This window comes from Pinus tabuliformis, chromosome 9 (genome assembly GCF_031772625.1).
Source record: "Pinus tabuliformis cultivar Carrire ecotype Pingquan chromosome 9, CPIR1, whole genome shotgun sequence".
Taxonomy (NCBI): domain Eukaryota; kingdom Viridiplantae; phylum Streptophyta; class Pinopsida; order Pinales; family Pinaceae; genus Pinus; species Pinus tabuliformis.
The window spans coordinates 307,085,843-307,098,708 of NC_142307.1; the positions used below are offsets into that span (position 1 = coordinate 307,085,843).

General features: G+C 37.2%; 1 protein-coding gene across 1 annotated transcript; it reads left to right on the forward strand.

The window, feature by feature from the left end:
• The first annotated feature begins 5,714 nt into the window (after positions 1-5,714).
• Positions 5,715-11,438, forward strand: LOC149148453 (transcription termination factor MTERF8, chloroplastic-like). Its single transcript, XM_089440545.1, has 2 exons — positions 5,715-6,180; positions 6,389-11,438. The coding sequence occupies exons 1-2, from the start codon at positions 5,896-5,898 to the stop codon at positions 7,688-7,690; spliced, it is 1,587 nt and encodes a 528-aa protein (XP_089296671.1). The 5' UTR covers positions 5,715-5,895; the 3' UTR covers positions 7,691-11,438.
• The last annotated feature ends 1,428 nt before the right edge of the window (positions 11,439-12,866 follow it).

Genomic DNA, 12,866 nt, shown 5'->3' on the forward strand with positions numbered 1-12,866 from the left:
GGAACTGTAGAAGAGGGCCAAACCATTGGTTTTATGAAGATTTGACTCCATTGTAGAGTCAATTACCTGGGATAGTTGTGTTTATGCATATATATGCATACTGTGGGTATGTGCGGGTATTACCCTGCACCATTAGTGGTATCAGAGTAGAATTGAAGTCACAACAGGTTTGAAATCAAAGTGGGGAAAGATTTCTATGAAAAGGAGGTTGCACACTAAAGAAGGTAATGTGCATAGATTACAGCAGAAGACTGTAAGGAGAAATTTGAAGTTCTGGAAGACTGTAGCAGTTCCAGTAGAGGCTTGGAGTAAATAGGAACAGAGGATTTCTTGGAGGAAAGAGAAAGCAAGATTGCTTAATGCAAGTTCTGAAGGGAAGAGGACTTGGAGACAAAATAGAGGACAATCCATCCAAGGCACAGGTGGAATGGTGAAACAAGATCATGCTGGGGTCTTGAAGGTGAGGTAATATGTTTTGTTTTAAATTGAGAATGTGTGTTTTTTATACTAATGCATAGGTGACAGCAAGAGAAGCTATGAGAGGAGAACCATATGTGTTCTTGAAGGCAGAGTAAGGAAAATACTCTAAAGGAGAAGTGGTAGGGAACCTGAGAATCCAACAAGAGATTGGACAGAGAGGACAGTTGAAGTGTTCTCAAGAGAGAGTGAGAGATTGCATAAGCCTAGAAGGAGCAAAGGTGTTGCTCAAGAGGAGGTTCTAGATAGAGGACCGTGCTTACCAAAAGACTGAGTGAGGAGAGCTTAGTGAGGTAAGATTACAACGAGGAGGACTAGCTATTGAAGAGGCTTGTTGCAAAGGAGCTCATGAAGAAAAAGAAGAAGAAGATGACTACTGATAGTCATAGCAGAGGTTCAGAAAGAAGCCACAACAGAGGATATAAGAAAGAGGATGCAAAGCAAATGGAAAGAGGATGAGTCAAGAGGAAATTGACAAAGAGATTGTAGAGTTAAAAGAACAACTCAATGCATTAAGGGGGATACTTGAGGAAAGCCAGAGACTAGGTTGGGTCTTGAGGAAGAAGCCAGTGGAGTGGCATGAGATGTAGAGAAGGCTACAACAAATGCAAGTGAAGTGGCTGAAGGAAAAACTCAAGGAATTTGAGTTAGGAATGGAAGAGTCCATTTGTGAACCAGAACAAGGAGAAATTTTGGGAGAAAGTGAAGATGAAGACTTGAAGATTGAAACTTCAAGTGAGGCCAAAGGGTCACATGGTTTTAAATCTAACAAATTGTGTATGTTTGCAGGTGAAACATGTAAAGAAGGACAATTTGCTGTTATTGTCATAAAGGAGAAGGAAGACAAGCATAATCTAAATTCTGTTTTGGAAGAAGATGAGATAGATAGGTCTCATATACAGTTGGAGAAAGATATCAAGCAACCAAGTGAAGGGCTTGAGAAGATTAAATAGGAGACTATCAAAAAAAAATTGAATCCGATGAAGGATTTGGAACAACAAGGAGATATGATGGTTGAAGCATCAAGTGAGACCATAGGGTCTTATGTTTTTAAAATTGATAGTTTGTCTCTGGATGCAGGACAAGTACAAGAGAATGTTAATGCAGATGGGGAGACAAGGATAGCTCTTGAAGGAGGTAAACAACAAGAGACTGAAGGCAAGCTTGAAGAAGAGACTATGCTAGTTGAAAATATAGTAAAGGATCATCAATTCACTATAGTGATAGGCACAATAGAAGTAGCCATGGAAACTGTTGAGGAAGAAGGACATCTATTGAGGGATGTTAAGGAAGAGGAAACATATGCAAAGGATTTAACCTTGGGAGAAGGAGCACTAACAAAAGAATGTTTTGCAGAAGATGAGCAATCTCTAGAAGCTGTCAGAAGTATGAAGAACTATCTTTTAGAAGATAAAAACTTTGAAGTAAAGGAGGATGGAGAATGTCTCTTAAATGAGAGAAGCAATGACTTATTGCAAAAGAAGGAACTTAACAATGCATGGATGTGTGAAGATGTGACAACATAGGAACAAGTTCTTGTGGAAGAAGGAGATGAAGTTCAGTCTGAAGAGTTCATATGTGAAGCAACAGTTGAGACTGTTGAACCTTATGATTTCCAAACTAATAATTTGTGTATAAATGCAGGAAACATAAGTGATGATGAAATAATTGCGAAGTGTCACAAAGAAATTGCATTGCTGGAATATTTGTTGGAAAATTCAGAGTATGATAGTGTGATTGCAAAAGAAGAAGTTCACTACAGTGAACAAGAGTAGGAAGGCATCATTAGGATAGATGGTATGGAAGAGAGGCTAATGGACAGTCTCATGAATTCTTTTGAGAGTTCTAATCAGCATACTGATGTGCTGACAGAGGAGAAAGAAATAGTGCAGTAAACTGAATTGTTGTCAAAGGGAGATAAGGCATAATAGCCTTATGTTTTTGATTCAACAAGTGTTTTGTGAGTGCAAGTTTTGTTGTAATTGCTGGATGAAATTTGGCACAAGTGAACAACCAAATAAAGGTGGAAGAAGAGAATTCTATGGAAGAACTCAATCCATGGAACAAAGATGTTAAATTGCTGGAAAGAGTGCTAGACAGTCATGATTCAATCATGAAAGAGGGTAAGGATGATAGGTAGGTAGCAAAAAAAAGCAAAGTCAACATAAGAGTCAGCATAGGAAACATAGCAAAAGTTGAAGCAAGAATAACAAAACAAGAAGAAGAACAGCAGTTTAAAGAATTAGTGGACAACAACAACAACATAAACAAAAAGAAGAAGATAGAAGTATGAAGCAGAATATGGACCAGTCCAAAGATGTACTAGAAATAAAGATTGAAGAGATGTGGCAACTGATGATGAGGCAGTTCAATTGGAGGAAAATGGTAGTAGAAGGAAACAAGATCAATCAGAGTTTGAACCTGATTGACAAGAAGAAGAAGAAGGAGAAAAAGACAACAGAAGTGCAGCAACAACGAGGGAACAAGACATGCGGACAGTTACAGAACAAAGTGTGGGATCCAGGAAGACAAAGACCAGAAGACACATGATCAGGAGATCATGAATATTTTCTACTTTTGGAGTCTAATGCAGGAGCATTCAGCCCAAGGAAAATCATTGTATTTAAGTAGACAGAGGGGGGTCATGTATTTTTAGGAAGTAGTTTTCCTAAGTCTCAAGTTAATGAAATTTAGGCCTTTTAGTGATTTAATTAGATAATGGGAGGAAATTGTAAGTGCTCTCGAATAAATGAGAACATGAGTGGGCAGTAATGCCAAAAGAGTCCAAAGTCAACTATAACTCTTAAACAGTTGCATGATTCGAGGATGAGAGAGAGCTTTTAGGAATTAATTGAAGTGAACATAGTGGACAGAGGATTTAGGAGTCGGTTCAGTAGATATAGGAGTTAAACTAGGATAGTTCAATAGAACTCCTGGCATATATGTAAGCCTACAGGCAGAGTTAAAGGAAGAGGCCACAATAGTGAAGAACAGGCCTGTGTGAGACAGAGATCTCATTTTGTAATCATTGTTGATGTTTATTAATACAATCAACCCAATTTCAAGTGGGAATGCGTGTTTCGAGTGTTGAATTGTATTTGAACTCGTAGGTTCTGTAACAGGGGTTGCAGGTAGAGTTCTGCAGAGCACGCAGAGGGAGAAAATGATATAGAGTTTTGCAATGGATCTTTGAATCCATTCGAAGGATTAAGAGGATAGTGATCAAAGGACATGCGAAGTTAGCCAGGAGGGAGAGAGCAAAGCGAAATAGCAGAGGAAAAAACCTTCAGCAGAACCAAACCACAGAAGTAAAATTGAAGAAATCACGGAAAAATCAAGTAAAAAGGAAGAACATAGAAGAGAGGTTTCGACACTCAGCAGCTGTTGGATCTCAAAGATCAACGGCTGGGATTAAGTCACATCGGCGGATCCTAATAATAAAGTCATTGGAATGGTCGTTGAATTGTAGCGATAGCAATCATCCAATTAAGCATGGACTGTTGGATTGGGGTTAGGATCAACGGTCCAGGATTAGTCGCTAATCACATTAGACACAGTTCAAATGTGAAAGAATAGTGCAAAGGAACGCCGAAAGGCCGATCAACGACGCGCCGATGGTCGTTGGATCGGCGATTGAAATGAATGGTGAAGATCAACCGATCGAAGATCGGAATTCGGTGAAGGCAAAGGTTACATCGGAGTAGAGGAGCATTAAAGTTTGGAAGGGAGCCAGACCCGACGATATTTATAGTTGCGGGTCCAATGAATTTGAAGTTCGCTATATGTGTTCAGAGTGGAAATTCCATGTAATCTATGTTAAAGTGTTGAAACACTTCTGATAGTCGCATATCGGAGTCAGAGGGGTGATGAACCACATATGTGGTAAGGCGGGGGAGAATGCGATGGCCGATTGCGATGAGGTTTAGCCTCGGGGATTGTGCAGAATCCGTATAAAAGCGAAGAAAGCTATATTATGTGTATAAGTTCCTTTGTAAATCCGTTATAAAAGGATTTAGCGTCGATATGTAATAATGTGTGTTAACATATATATAACCAAGGTTATGAGAGGTGGTTATGTGTGTGCAATTAAAGGGATATGTAAAGGTGCATTGTTGAAGGGTTTTTAATTTCGATAGAAGGATTTTAGGGGAAGACTTTAATAAAGTCATAAGCAAAGGCTTGAGGCCTGTTTAAAAGACTGGATAGAGAGGTTTAGGTGGGGTGATTGGTTCCGATACAAAGGAACTGTAGAAGAGGGCCAAACCATTGGTTTTATGAAGATTTGACTCCATTGTAGAGTCAATTACCTGGGACAGTTGTGTTTATGCATATATATGCATACTGTGGGTATGTGCGGGTCTTACCCTGCACCACTCACTGAAGCTATGAACTAAGTAGTTTGATTTGCCTTGCTTGCTTACTCTCACAATTGTGTCTTTGTCCATCCCATCAACTTGCTTTTATAATCACTTGTTAGAGGCTCAATAACCAAGATCTAATCATGATCGATGGCTAAGATCAATTTGACTCCATCAATACACTTTTCTGGAAATCTCTATAGCAAAAGTTGATTTCCTCAATTAATACCCATTAATTAATCAATTTTCCTAAGTTAGAATTAGGCAATTTTTTTTATTGATCAATTAATTTAATTGAGAGGTTTCTAAGTATTTTCTCTCGAAACCTTTTGTGGGTTTTGGAGATTTCGTGTTCCTTAGCTTCTCTGACACCCTAGAGATCAGGACATCTATCTCATGCGACGAGAATATACAAAAACTAACATAAACTTCTAAAGCAATGAGGTTAGTTGCAAAACAACTCATTGGTAGTCTCTAAGGTGACAAACTTTCACTCTTACCAAATCCCTGAGTCTTGCGCCATTAACCTATTTTCTTATTTAAAACATACATTTACTTCATTACTAAACCATAAAATACACGCTATTTTTTTTTTACAACCCTAACTTATTTAATAAACTTTCTAATTTTCTCTTGCTTCGAAGATGTTAACGAAATTGCAATATTGTTTAAGCAAATAGAAAACATTGAAATTCAAAGCTCGCCATATCAGTCGAAAAAGAAAAAGCATAATTTATGATTAATAGCACACAAGAAAGGATAAGATGACCCTATCCAAACATGTGGAAAACTTGTACGCCACATAAGCAAATATCCAAGTGGCATTCACACTTTAACTCGCAGCACCACGTTATCCTCTACTTGAAAATACACGGGAGAGGCAATTTCTCCCCATTTTATACATTTTATGAGTCAGCCACTTCCAACTATTTCCGGAGTTTCCAGTGGAGCCCGGACGTGACTTCATAGTTACTATAATCACTGCATCTCCTTCTTCAAAATCACTATAGGCAATGTATGATCACAGGCACGGTACCCACAAGATATCATCCTTCAATCTATGGCTTCTTTAGCGATTTATGCCATTGAGAATCTAATGCAATCAAAGTTCCTAAACCCCCATTTTACACCTTCAATGATTTCATCCACTGTTATCATCCCATCCCACCCCGTATCCAGATCAACCCATCTTCAAATCATCAGCTATGGCAAGAGGAATACACTTTTTCCATGTTGCAGACAAGCCTTCCAGATATGGGCAGTTACCAACATGCCACAGAAGACCATAGAGTACGAAATATCTGACGACATCCCTCTACAGGAAAACAGCAACAAAGGAGAACTGGTAGGTATGTCTTCATACATTACAGAATCTGCAAGCTTCTCTTTTTATTTCAAACCTCTGCAAACGGAACTGGTACAAACATGCAATCAGTATTTTTCTATCATTTTCTGTCATCATATCAGTGAAAAAAACAAACGACATGAATGAGTTTGCATGAGATAAAATACAAAATTTTTCAGAGACTAACCAAGAGAATTGGGTTCGGCAGGAACCCTGTTCTGATCATTTGTCAGTCCTTGAAGGACTTGGAATGGCAAATAGAGCAATCAAATTTCTGATTAAGAAGTACCCATTTCTACTAGACCAAACTCCCGATTCCTTGCTCGAAAGGATTCAAGCTTTGCGGGCTTTGGGAATCGGGGAGATTGACCTTATCCGTTTGTTAAAGAAAAGACCATCAGTTTTCATAGTAGAGCTCGAACCAACCTTCAAATTCATCAATGGAAACTTCGAAGGATTTAATATGGAAAGGTTTCACAGAGTTTTATTCAGAGTAGATTCTGAGTTATTGTTTGATTTCCCAGATAAAATTAGGCTTCTTTTACAACATGGTGTTCAGAAGTCAGTTATTGGCAAGGTATTGAACAGGGTGAACCTTCAAGTTTTCTGCAAAAAGTCTTTGGAAGAACTCAATGAAGTTTTGCTATATTTGAATGGTTTCGAGGAGGACAAGGAGGTTTGTTGTATTGTAGTTCGCTATCCGACCCTTCTTTTGCTCAATGTGGAGAGAGACCTAGTGCCTAAAGTTAATATTTTGCAGGATTTTCTTAAAGACGAGGAGTTTGTTAGAAGATTGATTTCGCGTTTTTCAGGGATACTCGTATATAGTATTGAGCACCTGGAAAAACGTGTTGAATATCTCAGGTCGTTGAAGTTGAGTGAAGAGGATCTTGTGAAGATAATTAAGTGTTACCCTCTCATCCTAACTTTAAGCATTGAAAAAAGATTTAAGCCTAGACTTGAATACCTTAGAAACTGTAGCTTGAAAGAAAAGGAAATTGTAAAGCTTTTAACGAGATACCCTAGTTTTTTCGGCTTGTCTTTGGATGAAAATCTTTCGAGAAAAACAGTTCTGTTACAAAAGATTGGATTTGAGCCTTATTCTTATCAATTGGCGCAAGCTATGAGCTCCGTTACTCGAATTAGCTATGAAAACCTTCAAAATACCATTGATCTGTTTTTGAGCTATGGTTTGGCTTATGAGGATATCTGTAAAATGGGAACGAAACAGCCACACATATTGAGATACAGTTGTGAATGCTTGAAGCCCAAGATTGATTACCTGGTCAACGACATGAATTGCAGCCCAAAGGTTTTGGTGTCTTTTCCAACATTTCTGGGGTACAGCCTTGAAGGCAGGATAAGACCTTGGCATCAGATAATGCAACAGCTGATTTCCAAGGGGTTGGTTAAAGAAAATTATTCTCTCATTAGAATCTTTTCTCTTTCAGAAAAGGACTTCATGAAAATGGCTGTTAAGAAGGGATATGATGGTAGTTTAGATTACTAAATAACTGTTGTTACAATCATGTCATACTAAAAATGCAAGCATGAAAAGGACAAAAACTAAGTCACCTGGTTTGTGTTCGTTTGTGTTTTAATTTTTTGACAATGACATTCAAAATATTTGCAGATGCAAAAAAAGGGATAAAATGAGCCAATAAATTTGGCAGAGGAATAAGCATTTTTTTAACAATTTTCTGAAAACATTTTAGAATATCATGTGTTGTTAGAAAACATCTTCCTCTCTTTCTTTCTGTACAGAGACATTTATTATTTTAAAATTTAACAAGAAAGCAGCCAATCTTAATGTTTTTTATGAATTTTATAAAATAACTGCCTGATCTTTAAACTTGTCAATAAAATCGCCCTCAAATTCACCATTAAATTCAAACTTAAATTCACTAATTCGTTTTAAAAAAGAAAAGTTGCAGAATGCGGTGACTCAGGGGAAAAGTAGGATGGAATTAGATGACCATTGAGTCTAGACTCTATTTATTTGTTCAATTGCCTTGTTTTCCTGGTTTCCTTCTGCTTAATACTGGAGGTACTTTTGAGTAATTACTTCTTGTCATACTGTCTGCATTGCACGAGAACTTTTCTTTATAGTTTCCTTAATTGGCTGCTCTGCAAACGCCTATGAGTAATAGTTTCTTGTGTTTGTGCTGAAAACATTATTTCTGAGTTTAGTGCTATTTTTTGATAACTTGGGCTGATTCTCACAGAGGGCTTGTGATAATATCCTTTTGTGCCTATCATATGGAAAAATCATACTTTATAATTCTAAAATTAATAAGAAAGAAGATGCTATATCCTTAAAGAATAACAACAAATTTCTGTAGTATTGATGCAATCCGAAAGCGCTTTGAAGGGTTTTCAAATTATTCTGCGGTGATTGAAGACCGGTATGATTTTGGTTTAAAAAACTCGGGAGTGCCTTGGATCAACCTCACAGAAGAGGAAGACCTAAAGGGAACCATGCAACTGTAAAAGATTTGAGGAATCTACGAAGGAACCTCTGTGCCCTGTATTTTTTTCATTACAAAATACGTATTATTACAGAAGGATGTGGAAAATGAAATTATCAGTTATCCCACGACTGTTCCCAAACTGCAGATACATAAAAGCACTGTACCATCACTGCGAGATATTTCACCGACAAAAGGCAAGTCGATGTGGGATTCGTATTTTCTACCAATTTTCCCATGTATCTTAAATTTGGTGGTGCTGATAGAGTTGAAATATTTCCTGTCCTCGTATTTTCCCAAAATGCTAGATTTCCATTGGTTTGTCTTGTCAGAAAATTCAAGGTGCCAAGGTTTTGTCACCGATTCATATGCAGCACTGATGCAAAATCATTAAGCACACAGTCATATGTTGGCATATGTTGGCTTTGTTGACGGGTGAGTTGGTTTATCCAATGCCAACAATCTACCCCAGCGTCAGCTGGGTGTGTAACGAACTCCTGACCTATGCTCGGATACCATTTGCTGGGAATCACAATTGCCGTTAGACCAAAACCCACAAGTTGTGTTAGTCAGCAATTGCATTGCCAAAGATAAGGATCCACGACATGTGGTTAGTTCATGTCACGAAACACATAGAGAGCATTGGTTTATCCACTGTCCAAGAGGCTTTAAGTGTATTAGAGTGTGTCCAAGAGGCTTTAAGTGTATTAGAGTGTTTCACAGCAAAACTTCTACATGGCTTTGACTATGTTAGTGTCTCACTGCAAAAATTTTATATGTTTTTTTTTTTCTTATTTCTACTGTGGTTAGTGGCTTAAACATTTTTGTTTCAAGTTGACGGGTGAGGTATCCCCACACTTGAGCGATGAGACGAATTCTTTCTGACATATCCATGGATAAAGGAACAATGTACTCACTACCAGGGCATCTTTATGGTATACCTAGTCCAACTGATAGACCCACGAGCAGGCCAACGGATAGACCAACTGAGGTGACAGTTTAACTTTAGCCCCTTGTCAAGGAAGTTAAAAATGCCACTGCCTCCACTATTGAACCACATCACCATTGGAAACATAAGATGTATTTGATAAAATTCTTATCAGATTCCAGCATCTGTGTTCATATCTTATTGTATCACTGGATAGACATAACGATGTATCTTAGCACTGGCTCTTCCTCTGCTTGAAAATTGCGGTGTTTATGATTTTGCTTATCACCTATATCTTGTGTTGGATTTACTAATGGATTTTGTTTTGCTTGAAGCCCTTATGGTATTCTCAGTTCTGTTATTTTTAATGAATTGTTGTTGAAATTTTGTTGGTTAACGGTTAAACAGACTCAATTCACTCCGAGCCACTGATTGTTTCATTCTTGGTAACATCTGGTGCTTTGCCAATTTGTATTCACGTTAGTGGATAAGTGTGTTGTCACTGATTCAATAGCTAATCAGAGAAACATCAGTCCTTAGATTTCCGATTTACATATCTGAGAGAGATGGTGCATTTTGTAAAAGATATGAGAAATGGATATTGTTATAATGGGTGAAAATGTTTGTGACTTTTTTTACTAGCCTGTTGTCTCACATGAGAGGATGTTTATTTTTAACCTTCTCTTTTTCTATTTAAATGCAAAACTCACATTGTGTGATAAATAGTTTCCCATGGAAGCAACACCATAGCAAGCAATGTTAATGAGAAGTTTCATGTGGAAATAACTCTAGCTCTATCCTTGAGTGAAAAAATAGGATTTGGAAGGACAAACCTCAGCAGTAACAAGAACTAATTTTAAAACTTTAACCAATACCAAATTGCAACCATTCCATTGAATATGCATTTCAGGAATCAGCAGAGATAAACTTAAAAACTTCAACCAATACAATATTTCAACCATTCCATTGCATATGCATTCAGAAATCTTCAATTTATCTTGCTTGGAAAAGATTGAACCAAAAAAACTGTAAAACTTAAATCAATATCAAATTTCAACCATTCCATTGCATATGCATCTCAGAAATCTTCAGTTTATCTTGTTTGGAAAAGATTGAACCAAAACACTGAAAAATGCATGTTGATTTTAAATTTCACATCTTAAGACCCTAATTGTGAAGAACATGTGCTTCTTCATCAGAGTTCACAGGTTCATATCAAAAGGGGATAGATTATGTACACCTTGTAAATTTTAGCAATCAAATCACTACACAAAGGTGTCATTTGTCCCACAAACTCATACACAAGTTCCTAGTCCACATCCAATAGACAGGATTAGTCGACATGGGTTTCACTAACTTGGTGAGCAAACTCAGTTACTGCACAACATTTGACAATGACACCCTAGGACAGAGCATGCAACTGAAAGAGCAACCACAGAATACTAGCGTCCCCAAGACTGCAAGTATTATGACAGAATCTTCTTGGCTAGTGGAACCACATCTTTCAATATGTACCCATCGTTTCATGACATTAATGTGACTGCGTTAGAGCATGGTCTCTCGCTCTATGCATTATTATGATAAGATTCATCATTATATAAGCATTTAATGCACCTCATGCAACATTTTTTGTATATATTTACTGCACAACACTTGACAATGGCACCCTAGGACAGAGCATGCAACTGAAAGAGGAACCACAGAATACTGGCGTCCCCCAAGACTGCAAGTGTATTATGACAGAATCTTCTTGGCTAGTGACACCACATCTTTCAATATGTACCCATGGTTTCATGACATTAATGTGACTGTGTTAGAGCATGGTCTTTCGCTCTATGCATTATTATGATAAGATTCATCATTGTATAAGCATTTAATGCACCTTTTGCAACATTTTATGTATATATGAGGTGAAGCTTGTTGGATAAAAATGTGTGAGCCAAGGATTTCTGAGTTATATATTATGTCTAATGATAATTTTAATTTTCTTTTTCTTTTTATTTTAATTTTTCTGAATTTAGGTTTTTGTGGTTCATATTATATTTAACAAAGTTTTTTGGTAAAAAATCACATTCATATTGTTGGGTCAATGCATTTCAAACCACCCAGTGTGGCTCATCATCAGGACTAAGATGGAGAGTCTGATCACAACATGAAAATAAATAATGAAGAGATGAAGAGAAAAACAACTACAAAATCTCTACATCGTTTTAGAAATGTGAGATTAGGCTTCATCTTGGAAACTTGCAAGTGTGTCCGTTCAAAATGATAAACCTTTATTGTAATGGCTCTAATGTTCAGGGTTGTAATCTCTAAATTTTGGCTTTTGTGGTTCATATTGTATTCAAGAAAGTCTTTCGGTAGAAAATCACATTCAGATTGTGTAATGTGTTAGTATATTATATTTTGTTAACGCTGATGCAGGAGCATTTAGACCTAGTCAACGATGTGATGAAATGATCACATGTTGTGATTAACAAGGGGTTGGAAGATAAGAGATTAGTTAATTTTATTTATTTAAATGTGTGAGTGTTTATTTATTGTCAAATATGAGAAAAGGGCATAGTGGCTGATTGATCTTCCCTGTGTGGAGATCAGGCCAAAATGTTAGATTTATTTGGTTTTGAATAGGATATGAGGGATTTGAAAGCTTAATTTAGCATTTGTTTTAGAAAAGAGTGGAGTTGAAGAGATTCCTTAGGAGAGAGCGAGAGATTTCTAGATCTAAACCAAAATTGGTTCATGAATCCACTTTTGTATAAATATAGTCTTTTTGTATAATTCATAGGTTAGCTAGGTTAGCTGAAGAGATCAACGAAAGGTTAGGAGAAAGAGGTTAGCTAGGTTAGCTGAAGAGATCAACGAAAGGTTAGGAGAAAGAGGTTAGCTAGATTGGAGTCGAGTAAGAGAGGGCGAGGATTTCAAGATAGACACAGGGGTTTTTTTTTATTGTTGTAATCGAGCCAAAGGCCGAGACCCTATAGCTTTATTGTATTGAATAAATAATTCTGTGTGCATAAATGTGTTATTCTCTTGAAACCCTTCGCTTGTCTTTGTATATTTGCCTGAGGAACAACCTGAGCATTCTTCTTTGTTTTTATGTCTTAAGTTATAAATTGCAGTGTTCAAAGCATAATTGGGGTCCTTAGTGTTAACAGCAGTGTTCGAACCACTTTAAAACCCAGTCGTCGATCAAAGATATCACAGAGAGTTTATATATGGAGTCGTGGTTGCGAAATAGAGAATGGCAAAGAAACTGTGTTAAAGTGTAAATTCACCAAATACAAGCA